This window comes from Phocoena phocoena, chromosome 20, assembly GCF_963924675.1.
Source record: "Phocoena phocoena chromosome 20, mPhoPho1.1, whole genome shotgun sequence".
Lineage (NCBI taxonomy): Eukaryota > Metazoa > Chordata > Mammalia > Artiodactyla > Phocoenidae > Phocoena > Phocoena phocoena.
Window position 1 is genome coordinate 6836664 of NC_089238.1, and position 22325 is coordinate 6858988.

A 22325-nucleotide genomic window follows, 5' to 3' on the forward strand; every position below is an offset into this window, starting at 1 on the left:
TGCCCAGCCTCTTCCAGTACAGTATGATCCACACTGGTTAACTGGCAAGGTACGAGTTGGTACAATCACTGATGTGACAGATATTTTTTCGAGGGAGTAATTGGGCAGTTTAAAATGGGCACCCCACTAAAAAATAAAAATAAAATGGGCACCCCAAAAGGTCAGAAACATTCTACATGGCCAACAATAGGGGACTGATTTGAGAAAGCTGTGGTATTCCAAGGGGGAATACCATGCGGCCATGAAAACAGACAGAGGGGGACTTGCCTGGTGGTCCAGTGGTTGACTCCTCGCTTCCAATGCAGTGGGCGTGGGTTCGATCGCTGATTGGGGAACTAAGATCCCACATGCCGTAGGGCATGGCCAAATGAAAGGGACAGAGGGCTTTTTGGCCCGGGTATAACCTGCAAGATACTCTGTCAGATGAAAAGGGTAATCTACAGAATAAAGCAGACTAAGTTCTAGAGCTCTTCTGTAGAACGAAGTGCCCATAATTCCTGACACTCTACTGTGTGCTTAAATTTAAGAGGACAAATCTGTTCAGTGTCCTTACTACCCACCCCCCACAAACACACACAAAACAAAGGGACACAAGGAAACTTCTGGAGGTGATGGATGCCGACTACCTTAACTGTAGTGATGCTTTCATGAGGGTATGCATGTATCCAAACTCAATCATACCTCAATAAAGCTGTTTACAAAAATATAAAGCAGGCTGCCACTGGAGAGAAGAGCCAGAAAATGAATATACTTCTCTGTTTGCTTCTACCTGCTCGTTCAGATCTCTGAAAGAATACCCAAGAAATTGGTTACTGGTCTCCAGAGGGGGCTGGGAGAGACCATGCATTGGGTTGATTTTGGAGCCTCTAAAAGTGTGAACCATAGAAGGTTTTTTTATGCAAAAAATAAGTTCAATCTTTAAAAAGGCAAATAAACAGAACTGGCATACTCCTCAATTTTGAAATTTTCCAGCTGGGACTGTATCACACAGGAATCCCTGCACAAATGAGGGGTTAAAGATGTGTGTATATGCTGATTCTCTGCGGCATTTTTGATAATAGTGGAAAACTACACGGTTACCCAGAGACAGCCCCCGTGACCCCCACCTCCTGGTATTACAATCCTTGTATTACCCTCTCAGCCTCAGTGTGGGCTGGACCTAGCGAGAGCTGTAATGAACAGAATATGGCAAAAGCGATAGGCCATCACTTCCACCATTGAGTTACAAAAAGACTGTGGGTTCCATCTTGGGTGCCCTATGAAGAGGCCCACATGGCGAGAAACCAAGGGAGACCTCCAGCCAAGAGCAAGCAAGTAACTGAGGCTCTGTGTCCAGGCACCTGCAAGGAACCAGATCCGGCCAGCAGGCATGTGAGTGACCTTGGAAGTGGGCCTTCCCCCAGTGCGGCCTTCAGATGAGACCAGAGCCCCAGCCCACTTGACAGCAACCTTGAGAGACCTTGGGCCAGAGGCCCGAGCTAAGCTGGGCCGGGATTCCTGACCCAGAGCACCTGCAGGACAATAAACGCTTATTGTTTTAAGCCACTGAGCGATGGGGTTTGTTACATATCAACAGACAGACAGCTTATGCCGCCGGGATGGTCTGTGGGATTGGAATTTGTCCGCTTAATGGACTAGCGAAAGCAACCATTTAATAACAGGACATAAAGCCTCACGTAACGAATGATGAGGACAAATGGTCATGACTCAAGTGAAAGAAAAGCAAGATAAAGAACATACAGAAACTGACCTCATTTACGTAAAACATTTAAGAAACTATAAACGTGTCTACAACCGCATGCACGTAACCCCAACACCAAACTGACGCATCTGCCTCTGGGGAGGGTGCTGCTTCGCTCAGTGTTTGGGGTGAGAGGGGACAATAAGATGTGAAAGGGTACTTCACTTTTTATTCTACACATTTCAGTGGTTTTTCACCTTTATGAAACTAGAATCCCGTGTATCGCAATAAATGTTTAAGGTTAATTTTTTAAAAACCCAAGATGGTGGGAAAATATATATTAGTGAGTATTGTGTACCTTGGAACGAATATACCTTTTTTAGAAGGTGTCGTTGTTCTCATAAATTTTCTTTATAGAGGTAGTAGGTGGGCATGCTCTCACCCAAGACAGGTTTCTAACCATTAATGTGTCGGTGGGTTTTTTTTGTTTTTTTTTTTCAGTTATGTTCTGCCACTTTTGCCAGATCTGTTCCTGGGGAAGAATTCTCAATTCCCAGTCTTGCTTCCAGCTCTAAATGCATGGTCCAAAAGCAAATTGGTCAAAAATGAAATGTTTCCAACCAGTCACTCATCCAATTACAACCTTCATGGATGCCCTGGTGGTACTGACAAACGGGCATGCATTTTTAGAAGCAGTTTTGCCCTCTAAGAGCGCGTTCCGGCCGGTGATAACAACCATGGCTAATAGCAGCTCTCCTGAGGGGAGGGCTGTGCTGAGCCCACCAGGTACTCAATCCTACGAGGAAGTCACTACTTGCCATGTGGGGAGACTGAGGCTCACAGAGGGGTGGGGACCTGCCCAAAGCCACACAGCTCATTGGTTCAGGACCTGGAGTCTAAACACTGAGGTGCTAAGGTTTGCACCATTTCTTCTACACTTCAGCAGCTTTATAACAGTACCTCGTGCTCAGAGAAAAATGTTCCAGAAAGATTTGCTCTATTCGTTTTGGCCGGTTCTCGGGGGTACTTTAAAGGCTGTTGTCTACACCCCGGCTGTGAAGTGTGGAGGTGAGTCCTCCGTGTCTAGACCTCCACTCTCCGGGCCCACCCGTAACCAAGGGCTTTCTTCTGCCTCACCCTGTGTATGATATGCACCCGTGATGACACTGTGACAGTCCCTTTGGTTCCTCTAATTGGGTGCTGAGGTCAAGAGGGCCTCATAGGCCCACAACGGCCAAACCAGTGACTGGAAACATTTCTTTGTCTGATCAATTTGTCCCAGATGGACTCGAGCCTGTGTTTCCCTGCAGGGCAACGTCCACCCTGGTGGGAACGGCACGGGCTGCTCCCCGCTAGTCTTCTTTCCTTTTAGCGGCTTTGGACACAGTCGATCCCTCTCTCCTCAGAAACTCGGCTTCCAGAACACACGTGCCTACCTGCTCCTCCTGTCTCCCGGCCCCCACCCAACTCTCACACGTGGGTCCTTCTCTGGCCTCTGTCCTTTGTCCTCGCGTCTTCTTCTTCCAGAGGTCACAAAATGGCGGCCCGGCGGCCTCGTGAGACCCACCAGCGGATTTTGTTTGGTCCTCACAGTGTTTTTTGGTTTTAATTTGAATGCAGTTAGGCGGGGCAAGCACTCCCCAAGTTCGCCACAGTCCCCATCAATCCTTGTCGTCTTACACCCGTCCGCGTCACACATTTCCATCACCTGCCTGGTCCCTGGAGCCATCTGAGTTTTCAGAAACCCCTGCTACGCACGCTGCCTGGGAAACCTCACCCGCTTTTCCCTCCTTCGACCGCCACTGGGATCTCCTGCTCCATCTCTCATCTGCGTCAGAATCGCCGAGGGAGCTTGTTCCAAATGCCGATGCCCAGCCTCCCTCCCGCCCCCGGATGGATTTGCTTCGACAGTTCTAGATGGTTCTAGGGCAGGGATCGTAAACTCAAATGCCGGCAGGAGCCAGGTGGGCCACATAAATGAGTGCACTTGCCAGGTATAAGAAAAGTCGACGGCCAGAAATATAATCAAATGGAATCTTTACTGAACTCTGGTGAATGCACGGAACATAATACAAACATGTGTGATACTGGAGTTTATATTTCAAATCCAAAATTGAAAAAATACAAATTGAAAAATAGAAATATTTAATTACTAAAATTTTTTTTCTCTGTCGTAACTCTTCTGCTCCCTGACTTGAAGCCGGAGGCCGACATCATCCCTGCCGCCCCCAGATGTCAACGTCAGGCCTTGGATGTCATGGTGGGATGGGTGGTTGAGAATTCAACCTGGACTCCTGAAGCTGGGAGCGATATTGAACTTGATTCAGTTTTGTAACGGAAAACGGCTGTTCACAAGCGTGGCCGCTTCCAAACGCAGAGATTCAGGACAACTACTGGAGAGTGGTGTAGGACTGTCATCTTCCGATGGAACCCACTTGGGAACCAGCGGCTTATTGCCCTGTAGTTCGTTCAATAACTACTGTTTGCGGTCTGCATTCACACGATCGACATTCACCAACAAGGGCAGAGTGGACAGTGTTAGTTTTCATCAAGTCTGGATGCGGAGAGCCCTTGGGGGAATTTGGCCTTTAACCCCGCGAGGTGGGTGAACGTGGTCTGGGCCGTGTCTTTCGTTTCTGGAAACCAACTGCAGCAACGAAAGGGAGTCAGAATATTCCCTGCCAACGACTTCCCCATTTTCGCCAGGACTGGGTGAACACAATCATACATTCAAGTAGCTGTTTGTGTACGTCCTTGCAGAGAAAAGAGAGTGTTCAGAAGGGTTGGAACCTCGATCAAAAGTCTCTGACTGACCTTCTCAGGGGAACCAAGGTGTGGCTTCTGCCTCATCTGAAATGAACCAAGTGGATGGACTGCAACGGTTCAGACTGCTTCCACATGTCCTGTGACAACCAGGTCACAGAGCTTCTATGAAACACACTGGGTCAAGTTCATCGCCAGCCTGCCCGTGGTTAAGGTACACGAGCCTGTCATGGACGTCGTGTCCTGTGTTCCGTTGACTTTCTTAGTAAGGTCAGTGCCTGGTGGCTGAGGCAACGATCTGAGTCCTCGGATCAAGGCGTCCCCTGTCGGTCCCGTGTGACACTGATCGTTTGATCACTACCACGGTCTGTAGCTGTGCTCAGCCATTTTGACCAGTCTCCGTGAAACTGTGCATTTCTCTCAACACACAGAGAACAGGTCACTTCCCGGTGTTGGGCCTGCCTTGGCACCGTGTCACAGGTTTCTTCGGTCACATCGAGATTCTCCACACCACAAATAAATAAAGCTAACTGGGTGGTAACAGTTCATGAGCAGCGATAGAAAAGGCCACGATTGATTTGACTCATTCAAGCAACCGGACTTGTCAGTCTTCGGATTTCTCTTCACCTCCCCGTGGGATGCAGATGCCTGCTAGACTTAAAGGATGGTCCAGACAGACATGAGTTTCTGTTTGGGAGGCGTCATTTCTGCTCCCTTATAAACTCGCTGTCGGAAGGCTGGAACGCCCAGGTGACTCTTTTCACGTGATTCCGGAACCGTGCGTGGCAGCCATGCCACTGCTCCCGTCCGCTTCCCAAAACCAGCCCTACTGACACTTGAGGCCCTTTTTCAGTTCATTGAGTATCGCATCTCGCGTCTGCTCTGTGTACTGGTCGAAGCTCTTACTGTGCTTGGATTCATAGTGACGCCTCAGGTTGTATTCTTTCAACACAGACACGATTTTTTTGCATATTAAGCACGTAGGCATGCTCTTCACCTCCACAAAGAAATAGGCTCGCTCCCATTTCTCTCGAAACACGTGGCCCTCTCGTTCTCTCTTTCGTTTTGCCACTTTTGGTAGAGACATGGGTACAAGAAAGATTTCACTGTCTCCGAACGCTACCACAGGAACAACAACAGTGCAAGCCCCGTGCCAAAGGCAACAGCCTCCTGCCTCGTGGTAGGGGAGTCAAGAGGGAGTGGTGGGGACTGTGGCGAACCAGAGAGCACACGCCCCATGGAAAGGGGCAGCTCCAGCCCGTTGTTTGCTAGGCAGAAGGGCGGGCCCAGGGGTGCCAGATCTTCTGACTTGTCAAGAGAAGCCAAGACTGCAGATTTTGTGTGTGTGTGTGTGTGTGTGTGTGTGCGTGTGTGTGAATTATCCTGATTTTTACAACTAACTTGTTAGGAAAAAAAATGCCACATATGCTAACACAGGGAAGGCCAAACAAAACTCATCTGTAGAGTGGCCCACGGGCCACCAGATTGCAACCTCTCTCCTGGGACGGGGCCCGGGAATCTGATGTTAACCGGCATCTCAAACAATGCGGATGCTGGTGGTCCAGCCGTGGACCACTCTCTGAGCAACACTGCTCTAGGGTCTGACAACGGACAACTAATTTTCTGCCCCCAGGCCAGAGCACCCCTGTGCTCCAGCCACGTGTCTGTATCCAGCCGTCCCCTGGACGTCTCTCTAAGGACGACCCGAGGCCCCTTGCCTCATTACATCCCAAACCTGTACATCCTCCTTACATTCCTGCTGGGTTTCCCATCACCAGGATGGCTCCACTGTCCACCCTGTCCAAAGCCCTGGAAGGTAGGTCTCTGCCTGGGACCTGGATGGAGCCTGCCCTCTCCACATGAGACCTCATCCATTCTGGTGTCTTCAACCACCAAACACAGACTGTCGCTAAGGACACACATCCTGAGCTCCCAACACGGCCTTGGTCACTTGGATGTCCTTGGACCGTCACACTCACTACTGGCTCCTTCTCCCAGCTCCCTGCCTCAGGGAGGCCCACTGTCTACCACACACCCAGGCCAGGCCCTGGGCACCGCCCTCAACCCCGCCCGCACACCCCCAGCTTTCTTCACACAGCACACTAGTCTCTAGCCTCACCCCTCCTGCCCCCCGACTCGGCCCAGCCCCTCCTCTGGCCTCTCCTCTCCCCAGGGAAACTGCCCCAGACCCCTACCTGCCTTCCGTCCTGCCCCATCACATCCCATAGCCCTGAGGGGGCTTTCTGAGAGCCAGCCGACCCAGGCCTGGCCCCTGCTCGTGGCCTCCTGCAGCTCTTCTGCATCCCCTGGACAAGCCTCCAGCTGCTTGGTTTGGAATCTGAGCCCCGTCCCAGCCTGGCGCTTGCCCACCTCTCTAGGCCCCCCTCCCTTATGCTCGTGCTCCAGAAGGATGAACTCGCTCCTCTGACCACCCCAAGCTTCCTCCTGCCCCCACACGTTCATTTCTGTGGTCTCCGCACCTAGACCGCCAGCGCCTGCCTTCCCAGCCTCCCTGACTCCTGCTTCTCACAGATGCTGCCAAGCCCAGCTGGCTCAGAGGCCTCCTCCGGGCCCACCTGGTACGCTCTCTAGCTCCACGAGTGCACGTGGTCCTGGGGGCCCTGCCTGCTGCCTCCACATCTCCCTGGAGCCAGGCTGCACCAGACTGCCTGACTCGCCGCCAAGGCCCTGGCCTCACCACCCGGGGCCTCAGGGACGTCTGTTGAAGCGAGAACAAGGACAGAGGTGTCTCCCCCCATCTCCTCCTGCCCAGTCCTGGGGGATGTCAGTGACGGGAGCCGGGGCGTGTGTTAAAAGGAACTTTATTGGGTGTCGGGGGTTCAGATGAGGTCCATGAGGATGTCGTCCTCCATGACGCTGGGCTGCAGGCCCGGCTGGGGGACCGGGCCCCGGGGACCCCCGCTGAGCAGCATCTGACCTGGGGGGCAGTGGGGAAGGGACTGCATCTCCCAGTAGTCCCTGGGGCCCTGGAGGGCCCTGGACCTGCTTCCTCCCTCCTCCTCTGGGAGCCCAAGGCACTGAGTGGTCTAGGAAGACCTGGGGGGACCCACAGAGGCGCCTTCTGACGCCATGTGACCACAGATAGTCTGTTTCCCGTTAAGCCTTTGGGAGCCCATCCCCCAACATACCTCTCTGGCCCTAAGACTACGTTTCCCAGCAACCCCAGGAAGACACGCAGGAGGGGAATGGTGGGGAGAGCTCCTGCCTCCTTGGTCCCCCAGGAGCCCTTAGAGCCCCAAGAGCCACGGGGGACCCGCTATTCTTCAATCCCAGAACTTTACTTCCCAGAAGTCACTGGTCTTGGGGCTCCGGTCCAGGGGCTGTTGGGATCCTCAGTCCAGGACCCTGGCCGCCCCCGAACCCCCTTACCTGGCAGTGGAGCCCTTGGGGGAAGCTGTGCAGGCCAAGACTGGGCCGGCGGCGGCGGGTGCAGGAGCGGGGGCCCCAGCTGGGGCTGCCCCAGGCCCTGGTGCGGTGGGGGCAGCAGTGCAGGGGCCCCTGGTGGCTGCAGGTGGTGGAGGGAGGCCTGAGGCGGGGGCACCCCAGTCTGGGGCTGGGAGAACAAGGAAAGCAGCTCAGAGGGCCCTGGTGGGGAGCCCCCACCTCCCCCAGCCCCTCGGGTAGCTTCTGGTCTTTCTTCCAAGGAATCTGATCAGAAGCCCACGTAAGACACATGGGGAGGAGCCAGGCGGGCTGCCAGTCACACCCTCTAATCAAACCAACCTCCCGCCTCCAAGATGAAAGGAATCAAACTGTCAAGGCCCAGGACCCACAGCTCCCATCTGCCCCCCGCCCCCAAATCTCACCGGTGGTGGGTTGAGGAGGAGGCTCCGCAGTTGGGGGTTGGCCCCGGGGTTCTGGGGCCGAAGGATGGGTCCGGGAGGGGGCGGGCCGGGGGCCGCTCCGGGAGGGCCTTGTGGGGCGCCCGGGGGCGCCTGGGCAGCACCCTGTGGCTGCGGCTGCCCCGTGGCCGTAGAGGCCCCCACAGTACCCTGCGGCTGGGGCTGCGGCGGGCGGAGCTGGAGCTGACGGGAAGAGACGGGGGTGAGGGCAGAGCCCCCAGACACCTTGACCTCTGCGGTGGGGTCAGAATCACAGCCTCCTCTGGGGCCGCCCCCGCCCGGGCCCTGACCCCACTGGCCCTGTCCTCACCAGGTTCTGCGAGGGCCTTGCCTGGTCCTCCAGAATGGGGCCCAGCCCCGGGGGGGCCTGCTGTGCCCCCATCTGTGTGGGGAGAGAGGGAGCAGATCAGTGGCTGGCGGGGCGTCCCCATGTCGGGGAGGGTCTGCGCCCTGAGAGGGAACCTGTCAGGAGCTGGGGACCTTTTCTGCAGCGGGTGGGCAGGTCTGGGAGGTAAACCTTACATTCCCAGGTCCCCAAGAGGGGGCTGTGTCTTGGAGATCCGACAAGAACACTAAAAAAGGAGAGCAATGGTGCATGGCAACACGGGGACGGGACTGAACTTGGCGGGAGTAAGTGCCCAGCGCTGGAGCCCCAGGAGGGCCCTGCAGGGTCTGGCCGTGAGCTCTGGGGCCGGGAGCCGCGGCGCTCACCCCACGCTGCTGCTCCAGCTTCTGTTGCTGGACCTGCTTATGGTTGGTGATGACCTGCCGGATGCCGTTGACGAAGCCGCTCTGGTCGTAGGGGATGAGGCCCATGAAGATCTTCTTCTTGGACGAGTACAGGAGCATCAGCACACGCACCTCGCAGGGGGCCGTGTGCGGGAAGTGCACGCAGCCCGCCTGGGGGAGGGGATCGTAACTGGTCACACCCTGGAGGAGGAGGCCTCCCACCCTTCCGGGTTTCAGATGGTTCTAGAGGCCCCACAGGCCGGGAGTGGCAAGCTTCCTGCTCTGAAAGGTGGAGGAGACTCAAGGTTTGGCTTGAGGCTGCTCCAGAGAGCTGGGTGCCCAAAGGAACAGGGCGAGGCTGGGCACCTGTTCACTTGGGCACTTGCTGACCACCGGGCAGGAGAGCAGAGAGGAAGTCCCCCCAACTCTGCCACACTGCGGGAGGCTGGGAGGGCTCACGGCTGAGAGGGAGGGGCTTCAACAGAGAGCTGACACTGGAATCATGTGGTCAAAGGTGGTGGCGGATACGTGACTGACTGGGAATCCAAGAGGCCCTTGGGGGCGCCACACCCTCCCAGCCTCAGTACCCGCAGTGAGAACCGTGGGCAGCAGCGCTAACACCACAGGGGATGTGACTCCGGGATGTGCCGACCCACATCAGGCAGCCTGCCCATGGCTGGACGCACGGAAGTACCCGGGAAACGTTAGCGAACGTCAGGTAAGGCCGTAATACGCAGGGTATTCAGGAGCTGGGCTCTTGGGGGAGGAGGGGCTGATAAGACTGAGGTCCCCCCTGTAGAACCTTGGCCAAGTAAGCCTTGCTTTCTCACGTGAGGCAGACCCTGCTAGCTGTCTACCATCTGCCCTTCTCCCCTGGGTAGAGAACCCCGATTCCGTTTGGGTAGCAACATGTCTGGGTCCCAGTGCACTCATGGGTGCCTGTTCCCCGATGCTCTCCTATGCAGCCAGGGGTGGCCCAGTGGCCTGGGTCTGGCCCAGGACCTGAAGGGAAGCCTGCCCACGAGTGTGGGAAAGTGCTCTCCTAAAGAAAGGGAAATACACGGCTGATGCCACGCCTCCTTCCTGCCTTCCTACATCAAGTCAAACAAGAGTCCTCGAGCTTCGAAAGCCATCTTACAACCACTAGAGAGAAGCCAAGAGAACCCCAGAGATCCTGGCCCTGACATCATGGGGCTACATAACTAACCCCGAGAGCTGCTCACCTCTGGATGTCCTGTTACGTGTCACAAATGAATGCCTGCTTGTACAATGCTCGCTTTGGGGACATCCCTCTCAGAACCCAGCTGCCATGCTTTGAAGAAGCCCAAGCCAAACGGGGAGGCCACATGTGGGCACCCGGATGGCCAGGTCCAGCTGAACCCCACTGACCGCACCATGTGAGTGGGCCATCTTGCACCTCCAGCCCAGGTGAGCTTTCAGATGACCACAGTCTCAGCCGCCACCTGACAGTAACCCCCACAAGAGTCCCCAGGCAAGACTAGCCCAGCTGAGCCCAGCTGACACACACGGGACTAGGAGAAAGCGTGAACTGTTGTTGTAAGCCTCCACCCCAATCATCTATCTGCTCTAAAAACTCTGCTGGTTGGGTATATTGCTATCTGCAGTTGGAGGTATTCCCAACTCTCAGGATCACCTTCTTTGTAGAATTTTCCTGAGGATTCCATGAGGTAATCCGCCAAAAGTCCCCTCTCTAGAAAAGTGCCAGGTCCACAGGATGTACTCATTAACTGGTTCTGCTCTATTTAGAGAGCCTCCCTCAGTGTTATGAGTTGAACTGTATCCTCCAGAAAGACATGCTGAAGTGCCAAACCCCAGCACCTGTCAATGTGACCTTATTTGGAAATAGGGTGTTTGCAGATGTAACAAGTTAGGATGAGATCATTAAAGCAGACCCCAGTCCAAAGGACTGGTGTCCTCATAAGACGACAGAGACACACACACAGGGAAGAAACACACAGAGGGAAGACAGCCATGTGACAACGGAAACAGAGACTGGAGTTTTGACAGCCATGTGACAACGGAAACAGAGACTGGAGTTTTGCTGCCTAAAGCCAACCCCGCCGGGGGCTACCAGCTGTAGGAGGCAAGGAAGGGTCTTCCCCTAGAGGCTTCAGAGAGTACGGCCCTGCTGACACCCTGATTTCATTCAGACTCCTCTTTTCCCGAAGTGCGAGAGAATACATTTCTGTCATTCTTGGCCCCAGGAAGCCAGCCCAGCAAACCCCCGTCAGAGCCAAGGGTTTTAACATGGAACGGACCTCAATCTGCTGCTTGTTGTAATTATAAAAAAAAAAGCTAAGGCTGAGGAACCCGAGGTCACAAAGGCAGCCCCACCATCAAAAGTGGCTCCCTTGGGCCCACGAGGATGGGGAGTGGCCACCTGCCCCCCCCCCCCACCCCACTCACAAAGCCGTTGCCCATGATGCGGTAGAGGCCTTTGAGGGAGTCCAGGTCCTTGTTGGTGAAGTGGAACTGGACCATCCTTGAGTTCCGGAACAAAGGGCCCAGGGTGGTCTGCGGGAGACACTGACGTGAGCCAGCGAGCGGAGCAGGGGCGTGAGGACAGGGGCGGGAGGGGCGGGCGGCTGTCCTCTCCCGCCGCTCACCAGCAGCTGCTGCGGGATGAGCTGCATGATCAGCTTCTGCGGCCACTGCTCTGTCTTCCTGGGGCGACAACGGGAGGGGCGTCAGGAAGTGCACACCCCAGCTCGCCGCCCACCCCCCAGCGGGCACCTACAGGTTCTCGCCGTGATTCACGTAGACCTGACAGGGCAGTGACCGAGTCAGCTTGGTGTTGGCGTCCACGGAGGCAGGTTTGGGCTTCTGCAGGAAGGGCATGTCACAGTGAGAAAGGCCCTGAGCCTCCACCCCCTTGGCCTCTCCTGCCCTACCCTGGGAGCCCCGAAACTCAGGACCCCCACCCCAGTTTAAGTCCCACAAGCCCTGGGCCCCTCCGCCAGACCATCAGTCCCACAATCCTCTAGCTTTCAAATTCCACAAACGCTGGGGCTCCTCCTCTTGCCTCCGAATCCCACAGCCCTCTGTCCCCTAGATGCTACCATCCCCCGGATCTTCCCTGGACCGAGAATCCAAGACCTCTCTCCTCTCTTAGTCCTGAATTCCGGGCTATAAATCCCACGTGTCCTTGGGACCATCCTCAGGACCACAAGTCCCACGACCCCATGGGGGCCCCGGCCTAACCCTGCACCCCACCAGGCCTGGCCCTATGGATCCACTCACCTCCTGCCACTCGAGGACCCCGCTCCAGGCCAGGAGTTTGTTGGAGACTGACTGCTGCCCGCCGAGGGCCGGGGCCCCGAGCTGGGCCGGAGAAGGGCCACTCACCCCGCCTGGGGCCACGGTGCCCGCCTGACAGAGGGGAGGAAGGAGGGCCATGGGGCAGGGTCAGACCATCTTCTGGGGGGGAGTGTCCTGAGAGAGGGACAAACCAACAAGCAGAACGGGACGAAGGTCCCTTCCTCTGCACCCCCCAGGCCCAGAACACCACTGGGCCACCATGCCTGGGACCATAAATGCTCTGACCCTGTAGGATTCAAAGACTCTCAAGGCCCTGATGTCTTGCACTCCCGGGAGCCCTCGGGCTCCTGAGAACAGTCTTCACTCACCTGGAACCACAAACCCCATGATTCTGCCCCCGGACCCTGTAGTCTCAGTGTTGCCTATAGCACAAGCTCCATGAGCCCCTGAGGACGCCGAACAACAAGACCCCCGTGCCCTTGGGCCTCCTCAGAAAAGCCAACTGCTCCTCCCCTGCACTGTGTTAGCAGCCAGAAGGCAGGTACCTACCATGGATGGTGCCCCTGGCTGTGCAGGGGGGGCCAGGCCCGGGCCAGGGGCCACAGTGGAGACCAGGCTGGGCTGGGAAGCAGGAGGTGGCTTGGGGGCGCCGGGGGGCCCTGGGGGCAGTGGGGGGGCCTGGGCCTGGCTGTAGGGGGGACCGACTCCCGGAGCGGCTTGCTGAAGGGGGCTGATGGGCGAGACTGCGGGAGAGACCAAGGGAAGCGGTGGGGGCAGGTGTGTGGCGAGTGGCCCGGCTGCCCCCACCCCGCCCTGCCACATCCCCGCCCAGGACTCACAGCGAGGGCCCAGCCCAGCCTTCTGGTTCTTGGCGGCCTCCACTGCGTTCTGGGCAGCGACCTGGGCTGCACTCAGGTTCCCAGGGACCTGGCGGTAGAGGGGAGGGGCTGGTGAGGACCACCCTCCCCAGCCCCAATATCGCAGGAGCTCGTGACTCCCATCACCCCACAGGGACGTGATTCCCCAGCCCTAAAAGTTCTACTCTCCAGGTGTCTCAAGGGAGACACCCATCACCCCCAAGGCCCAACATCCAGCTAGGTCTCTCCCAAGGGGCCAGGGCTCCCTCAAGGCCCCAGGAGCGTGTCCCTTCCCCGGTGATGTTCGCACCTGGTACTGCTGGGGGACAGGGGGCAGAGGCTGCTGGGGGGCTGCTGAGAGCGTGGCCCCCGAGGGTGGTGCTGGAGGCAGGGGCACAGGCTGCTTCGGCTGCAGGGGGCCGGGGGCCGAGCCACCTCCGACTGAGAGCCAAGGATGGGTGATCGAGCCCCACGAGAAGGGGATTGAGAGACGGGAAGAAAATCCAAGTCAGAAGAAGCCGGGGAGGACGCCCCTCCCACCCCCGTCCCCCCAGCAGCACCCGGGCCTCACCTGGCAGCACAAGCCCCCGCACGAGCACCATGTGCCGCGGGTCCTGGCTCACGTCTGCTGGCGGCTGCAGCGGCTCCAGCATGGCCGGGGGAGCTGCTTTCTCGAACAGGAGCCGCAAGGCAGGCAGCTTCCGGGGAGACACGATGGAGAAGTAGATTCCTCGCTACAGGAGAGGGGACAAGCAGTCAGGACAAAGCCACCAGGCCAAGCCCTGGCTGTCACACACTGCTGGGCCCTAAAACCAAATCCCATCGGGCTTTGGGACAGGAGACCCCAAGACCTGTATTAGCTGCCCCAGAGAATTCTGGGTTATAGTTCTTCCCACAGGAGCCAGCAGAGCTGGCCACGGGGTCTGTGGCGATCCTGTGGCCCAAGGCAGCAGGCCCCAGCCCTCCTCCCTCAGACCCAGGAGCCCTCACCTCCCCAATCTTCTGCACGAGGGTCTCCGTCGTGCACCCAGAGTATGTGGTGCTCTCGACAGCAGGCAGCAGGTACGGGGGCGAGTTACAGATAAGGAGGCAGACTCGGTGTGTCTGGCCGCTGCCGAGGACAAGGAAAGATGTGGAGCGCGTGTCAACAGGGGCCCTGAGAAAAGACCCAGAGCCGGCACCAGCAGAGGCGCAAGTCCTCCGGCCCACAGGAAGTCAGGAGTCAGGCCCCTATTTCACAGCTGAGAGCACTGAGGCCCGGAAGATGCCCGGCAAGCAGGGCAGGCAGGAAGCAGACCCAGAGCTGGCTCCCCTTTGATGAGGACACCGAGACTGGGCACGGGCCAGGGGTCCTCACCAGAACACCGCCTGGACACCGCCTGCTTCCCAGCCCCGTGTCCAGCACGCAGAGCCCACCCACCTCCCCACAGTGAGGCCGGGCGTGGAGCCCCACGACAAGCAAAGCAGGCTACGTGCCCGGCGGACAGAGACCAGCGTGGGCCACTCACATCTGCTCCCGCATCTTCCTGAAGTCATCGAACAGCTGCAGGGCTGTGCTGAGGCCTTCCGCGATGAGGCTGCAGCTCTCGCCACCCCCGCCCATGAACCTGCAGGGGGCCAGGCGGTCAGCCCCTGGGGGGCCCTGCGGCTCCAGCCCCCAGCCCCTGGGCCACCCTGGAAGGGCCCGAACCTGTGCCATCCCTCCTCATAGACTGTGCACCTTGGGACAGGGACACTGCCGAGTTTCCTGCTCTATCCCCAGTGCTGGCACGAGGACAGGGGACATTTGTCATCTCCTGCAAGGCAGTCCCTCTGGCAAGAGGCCCCATCAGAGGATGGAACAGAGAAAGGGCCCAGGACTCTAAGCCCAGGATCCTGTGCTGTGTCCCAGTCCCTGTGCACCTTGCCCTCTCTGGGCCATCTGCCCTGGCCTCACCCCAGCTTCCCAGCCTGGTGCAGGGGCCTCCTCTGTCTTCCCACAGTGTTATGGGTTTAATTGGGTCCCCCAAAACAGGTATGCTTAAGTCCTAGCCCTCCACCACACCTTAGGATGTGACCTGATTTGGAAACAGAGTCTTTACAGAGGTAAACAGGCTACAATGAGGTCCTTAGGGTGGCCTTAATCCAATATGACCGGTGTCCTTATAAGAAGAGGGACTCGGGACACAGAGACAGACACACTCAGAAGAAAGGCAATGTGGATGTGACGAGACACAGGGAGAACGCCACGTGGAGATCAGAATGTCACTGCCACAGGGCAAGGAACGTCTGGGGCGACCAGAAGGTGGAAGAGGCAAGGAAGGAACCCTCCCCTAAAGTTCCAGAGGGAGCACAGCCCTGTCCCCCCCCCCCCGATCTCAGACTCCTGGACCCAGAACTGCGAGACAATAACTTTCTGCTGCTGTAAGCCACCTTGTTTCTAGTACTGTTACAGCAGCCCCAGGAAACGACTACACACAGATCTGGGTTTCTCCCCAAGCTGATCTACAGAGGGGTCCCCAGTGTCTGTCCCCGTGTGGCCTGTGGCAGGCCTCTGCTAGACTGCAGCTGTTGTCACCATGATTCTTCGGGTCATGTGGTCACAAGGCTGAACCTTTGCCGCAGGGGACATCTGTGCAGACTAGGCCCCGCTCTGGGAGCCCTAAGGGCCCTGTTGCTCTGAACCGTGGCCCCTGTGTCTGTGTCGGCACCTGTCTCCCCGACAAGGCAGGGACGGGGTCTCTGACCTCCCTTGTCGCCAGCCTCACCGACCCCACCCCACCAAGCCTGGCACAAGGGAGGCCTTGGGAACTGTGTGTTACATAAACAAATGGCTTCAAATCCAACCCTGGCCATCAAGGCCAGAATAGAGCCAAGCCCTCAGCTGGGCATCTGGGGCCTTTTCCACCTTCCACTCCATCCTCTCTGGGTGCAAGTCCTCCAGAGCTTCTTGGGTGCCCCTGGACTCCGTGATCAGCCACGCACCCAGGCCTCTGCCTGTGCTGTCCACCCCAAGACCATGTACCACTGCCCCTTCTGGCACAGGTAGAAACCCTGCTTACCTAACCAGACACCCAGCCCAGTGTCATCCTCCTCCAGGAAGCCTTCCTCACCTGCCACCTGATCTCAGGGCCCACCCTCGATCACATCACGTGTCCCCCAATACTGCGAATGTCAAGCTTCCTTCCACAGCCCACCTCCCCTCCAGACGGTGCAGCCCTCAGTGAGGGAGACCCAGTGGTCTGAGCCAGCTCTAAAAGTACACACAGAGTCTCGGGAAATGCCTGCTGAGTAAGTGAGCCACCGAAGCATGACCCCTCTGTGCCCTACCTGAATGCTTTCCCGGTGTAGACTCCTGCCCTCTGCTCCCACTCTCAGGGTGCTCAGGCCACACCACTGTTCCTCCCCACGACCCACTCCCCAGCCATCCTCTTCCTCACCACCGAGACTGCGGTTTGCACAGGAATTTGAATGGCACAGAGTTGGGGGAGACCCCGATAAATGAACCAACTCTGGATCCACCCTACTGCCAGCTTCCTGTGCTGGAAAAAATCAAGCCATCTTCATGGCTGGGGCTAAGGAGACCGGGGTGAGGGCGCAGGGGGAGAGACAGGAAGCAACTGCTTCAAGCATTCGGGGTCTCCTTTTAGGGTGATAAAAATGTTCCAGAACTAAACAGAGAAGGTGGTTGGTTGCACAACATTTTGAATGTACTAAACCTCACTGAATTGTTCACTTTAAAATAACTGCCTGTTGGACTTCCCTGGTGGCACAGTGGTTAAGCATCCGCCTGCCAACGCAGGGGACATGGGTTCGAGCCTTGGTCCGGGAAGATCCCACAGGCCGCGAAGCAACTAAGCCCGTGCGCCACAAATACTGAGCCTGCGCTCTAGAGCCCGCGAGCCCCAACTACTGAAGCCTGCGCGCCTAGAGCCCGTGCTCCACAACAAGAGAAGCCACTGCAGTGAGAATCCCGCACACCACAACAGAGAGTAGCCCCCGCTCGCTGCAACTAAAGAAAGCTGGCACACAGCAATGAAGACCCAACGCAGCAAAAAATAAATCAATATTTAAAAATAAATAAAATAAAATGACTGTGCGTTATGTGAATTTCACCTCAATTTCTAAAAAAAAAAATAATTTACGAGGGAAAGTGCGATTGACCACTTTGAGATCCCAAAGCTGGCTTTTTTTCTTATTGAACAGTAAGCATAAGCCATCTTTTACCAACTCAGAGAGGGACACGTAACAAATATTTTGTCCAAGAAATGAGAAAAACTCAAAAATGGGCAGTGGGAGAGGGAATTCCCTGGCAGTCCAGTGGTTAGGACCCCATGCTCTCACTGCCGAGGGCCCAGGTTCCATCCCTGGTTGGGGAACTAAGATCCCACAAGCTGTGTGGCACGGCCAAAAAAAAAAAAAAAAAAAAAAAAAAAAAAAAATGGGGAATGGGAGAAAGCATGACCAGTTGCAAAACATGTTTTAAATATCATAAAGTTTCAAATAAACCCCTCAAGTAATAAAGTAAAAATAAAATGATTCCTCATCCTCATGCCTCTGCCCCCAATTGTTCCGCCCGATGTCACACCACTGAGTCCTCACCACCCACTTTCATGGGCTAACAGGCCCCAGGAGCCCCCCAGAGGGACTGAAGGAACATGAACAGCAGCCAGCTCTGACCAGGGACTTCCTACTGCCAGACCCCTGCCCAGCCCATCACCCCAGGGAAACACTGGCTCCAAGAGGGCGAGAACTCTGCCTGCCTCATACCCCCTGACTCCTCGGTGCCTGGAATAATTTGCCCCACAAACATCTGTTGAATGAATGAAGGCACAAAGGCGCTGTCACAACGCTATGGGGAAGACACCTGGGCTATTTTCCTTCTACCTTATCCTGTTTTTTTTTTTAATCTTTTTTTATTATTATTAATTTATTTATTGGCTGCAATCGGTCTTCGTTGCTGCGTGTAGGCTTTCTCTAGTTGTGGCAAGTGGGGGCTACTCTTTGTTGCGGTGCGTGGGCTTCTCGTTGCAGTGGCTTCTCTTGTGGAGCACAGGCTCTAGGCACACAGGCTTCAGTAGTTGTGGCGCACGGGCTTAGCTGCTCCGTGCCACATGGGATCTTCCCGGACCAGGGCTTGAACCCATGTCCCCTGAGTTGGCAGGCAGATTCTTAACCACCGAGCCACCAAGGAAGTCCCTACCCTAGCTTTTCTGATGCTGGGTCACTAGCTGTAAGGGGGAGGGGGAACCACCCCCCTTGTCAGAAAGGAAAATGTAACATCAGAAATGAACCTCTCCAAAGCAAGGACATTTCAAAAATCACACTGCCGGGCTTCCCTGGTGGCGCAGTGGTTGAGAGTCCGTCTGCCGATGCTGGGGACACGGGTTCGTGTCCCTGTCCAGGAAGATCCCACATGCCGCGGAGCGGCTGGGCCCGTGAGCCATGGCCGCTGAGCCTGCGCTTCTGGAGCCTGTGCTCCGCAACAGGAGAGGCCACAACAGTGAGAGGACCGCGTACCGCAAAAAAGAAAAACGAAAAAAAAAAAATCACACTGCCTGCTTTGTTCCATAAGCGATGGATGTTCCAGGAAAAGATAAGATTTCTCCAAGCGTGAACAAAACTTGCTGACTTTCTTCGTGATCTCTGTTACAGAATGGCCCTTAATGCCACAGAAACTGGATTTAGATAGTTACATAGGACTTGATAAAACAGTGACGACTGTGACTATTAAATAATGGCTTAAAACGTTTATCAGCTGATTGGGAGGATTCGGTGAGCATACAGCACACAAAGCTTTTTTATTTGGTTATAGGTACAGTGTATTCTAGGTTGGTTAAAGGGGAGGGTGAATACGGGATGAAAGTATTCAGAAAGCATTTCCCTCTTATCTTCCCAGTGCCCTTGACATTTTTAAATAAGGGGGTTTAACTGCTTTTCCTGACACCCACCAGAAGGTTTGGTTTCCTGGTAATTATCTTCCTCACAGCTTTCACTCGTTCATTTATTCAGCAAAGGTCTCCTAAGGCCTCTTGGGTCCCAGGCCCCAGCTGGAAGCAAACAGCAGGAGAAACACCCAAGTCCTGGACATTCACAGTCCAGAGGTGTGAAGCTGTGACAGGGAAACACCTGGGAGCAATGGGGTCAGAGGAGAGAGCAACTGGCTGCTTGCCAGAATCAGGGAAAGGACATTTGAGTTGGGTCTTGATGTTTATATAGGAGTTTACCAGGGGGGAAACCAGATTATGAAGCGCATTCTGGGCATTCATTCATTTACTCACTTGTTCAACAAAGTTTTCCTTAGGCCTCCTTTGTGCCAGGCCCTGTGCTGGGTGCTAGAGACTTGAGGAACATCAGACTTGGACTTGGGCCTCAAGGAGCCCCCCATTCAATATTATTCAAGTCTTACCACAATCTAGTCCAAAGGTTCTTAAATGGGGTGGATTCTGCCCCCAAGGAGATACCTGACAACGTCTGGAGACATTTTTGTTTGTCAGACTGGGGGAAGGAAGTAGCCACTGGCATCTGGGGGGCAGGGGCCGGAGATGCTACTGAACACCTTACAATGCATAGTACGGCCCCCCAGTAACGAAGAATCATTTGGCCCAAAGGGTCAACAGTGCTGACGCTGAGAAACCCTGCTCTACCCTGACCATGAATTCTAAAGACCATGAGGGAGAAACTTAAGAGTCAACTTTGCAGTGAACATGCAGCACCCACTCCAGCGCATACAGCCTGGAACAAAGCAGGTGTTCAACAAACATTTGCTGCAGGGACGTACAAAGGTAACAGCGAACTGGTGTTATTTAATGAACTCTGACCAGACCCTGAGCTAAACACAGTATGAAAATCAGGTCCTGTGATCCTCCCAAGAGTGCTGAGACATGGACTACCATCATCCATCTGCAATCCAAGAAACCAAAACACGAAACAACAGCAAAAGCTTAGGTAGCACTTAATACGCGTCAGGCACTGTTTTAAAGAGGCATCAACTCGTTTAATTCACAAAGTATCCCTACAAAGTCACGGTAACCATGTCTCCAATGATCCTCGTCTCCTAGTGTTCACGCCCCCTCAGACACTGGACAGGACTGACTCGTGTACCAAACAGAATGTGACAGAAGTGATGGTGTGTGACTTCCAAGATTTGATCATAAAAAGCTCTGTGGTTTCCTCTTTGCTCTTTCTGTTGGATTGCTCAGGTGGAGGAAAGACAGCTGTTGGAGGACACTCAAGCAGCCCCATGGCTAACATCTGGCAAGGAATCGAGGCCTCTAGCCAATAGCCATAGGGTGAGCCACCCTGCAAATGGATCCTCCGGTCGCAATCAAACTGTTGGATGACTGCAGCCCGAAGTCATGGTAACTGCAATCCCACAAGAGACCCTGAGCTAGAACAACCCATCGAAGCCACCCCTGAACTCCTTACGTACAGAAACCACATGAGATAATAAATGTCTGTTGTCTTAGGCCACTTGTGTTTTTTTTTTTTTTTGGCCGCGCCTCCAGGCATGTGGGATCTTAGTTCCCAGCCAGATATCAACCTGTACCCCCTGCAGGGGCAGTGTGGAGTCCCAACCACTGGGCCGCCAGGGAAGTCCCAAGCTGCTAAATTTTAATCTGTTACCCAATAGTGAATAAGTAACACGATACCTATAAGTACTACCAACCTTCCCGTTTTAGAGACAAAATTTATTAGACACAGGGGACAGAGAGTTCTGTTGTGGCAGAACCACGCTGTGGCCCCAGTCTGCACCTGCAAGAGCCTGCAATGTGAACTATCACAGTTCACTCCAAAGCACAGAGGCCTAGCTTATCTTGGCCTAGCCCCACCCCTCTTGCACTCAGGCTTCAATGCCTCCATCTGAAAATGGAGAACTAGAGTAGAAATGAGAAGCAACAGGCAGAAAAGGGAGGAATCACACGTGGGTGCTGGAGTTCCACAGGCCTCCTTGACTGGCAAGTTCTTTCTACTTCCGAGCCAGACAGCAACATCGGCTAAGCACACAGAACCGACCACAGAAGTGACTTAGGGATAAAACCACAATCCCCATCACAGTCCTTTTCAGCCAACTAATGTGAGGGGATGGATCCTGCAGCTCAAATCCAAGCCACCATTCCTCCGCGGTCCGTCACTGGGTCCCCCAACCCTTCCCAAAGCCCAGAAAAGAGCTCACTTAATGCCATCGAGCCAGGTGACAAACTCATAGGCGCTGCTGGTGGGAGCGTGACATTGTACGTAGGACTCTGGGGCGCAGTCCACCGTGTTGAACACCACGAGGCTGTACTGGGTCCCCCCATACTGGAAGGGGAGGACAGAAAAATTTTTTATCTGGGACCCCAGCTCCCTTTTCCCTCAGGGGGGTTGGGGCTCCCAGCTCCCCGTCCCTTAGACCCAGGAGTCCAGACCCCAGCCCCTCCCACCTCAGACCCAGGAGTCCAGGTCCCCGCCCCCTCCTCTCTCAGACCCAGGAGTCCGGATTCCCAGCTTCCCTCTTCCCTCAAACTCAGGAGTCCCAAGACTCACGTCTCCCCCGAAGTCCGTCTCGGCAGGAGGACCACCATTAAAATACCTGTGAAGATCGGAGGTGAAAGGTCGGGGTGAGGCAAGAGACTGTGGAAAACTAAAGTCGGAGGGCGGGGTTGGAGTCGCGGAAACGGCACTCACTCGATGGCCGGGAGCAGGTAGTGCTTGCGGAGCCCCTCGAAGTAGGGCCCCAGGTTGGCCGTGCCCTCAATTACAAACACCACGTCAGCTACGAGGCCCCCGGCGCGGGCCGGGCCCTCCGACCCGGGGACCATGCCCCGCGCCGCAGCCGTCACCGCCGCCGTAGCTACTGCGGGCGGGATGAGCGGAAATGCGCTTACGCTGCGCGCGCAGCCGCGCCGGACGGCCTTGCGTCGCTGTTGACGCTCTAGCGGCCATGTTTGTGCGGGGCACCCAGGGCTGGTGGGTTTATCTGCATCCTCCTTCGCACCCAGTGTGTGCAAGACTCAAAAAGGACCTAGCGAACCCCTTCGGGGGCCTGATGTGGAAGACTGAATTATTGGCAGAACTGTCGAGAGCGAAATACATTGAAAGCGGTGTGTCAGCCGCCATTTTCGAGCGGGGCGACGATTCCGACGCTAGTTTCAATGGGAGGGTCTGGAGACCTGGTTGCTATGCAACGCGTAC

The 22325-nt window shown here is 55.7% G+C and overlaps 1 protein-coding gene across 2 annotated transcripts; it reads right to left on the minus strand.

The window, feature by feature from the left end:
- Positions 1 to 5270: 5270 nt before the first annotated feature.
- On the minus strand, positions 5271 to 21975 carry MED25 (mediator complex subunit 25). Of its 2 annotated transcripts, none has more exons than XM_065899567.1 (18): positions 21819 to 21952; positions 21678 to 21723; positions 21328 to 21452; positions 14681 to 14779; positions 14163 to 14283; positions 13744 to 13906; positions 13483 to 13613; positions 13155 to 13242; positions 12865 to 13058; positions 12298 to 12426; positions 11795 to 11880; positions 11664 to 11721; positions 11464 to 11571; positions 9019 to 9207; positions 8618 to 8689; positions 8272 to 8490; positions 7835 to 8018; positions 5271 to 5515 (listed from the first exon to the last, which is right to left on the minus strand). In XM_065899567.1, exons 1-18 carry the CDS (start codon positions 21950 to 21952, stop codon positions 5271 to 5273), a joined length of 2391 nt encoding a protein of 796 aa, XP_065755639.1. The 2 variants fall into 2 exon arrangements, with proteins under 2 accessions (XP_065755639.1, XP_065755640.1); XM_065899568.1 differs by lacking the exon at positions 5271 to 5515 and adding an exon at positions 7250 to 7382 and having other exon boundaries at positions 21819 to 21975.
- Positions 21976 to 22325: the final 350 nt, after the last annotated feature.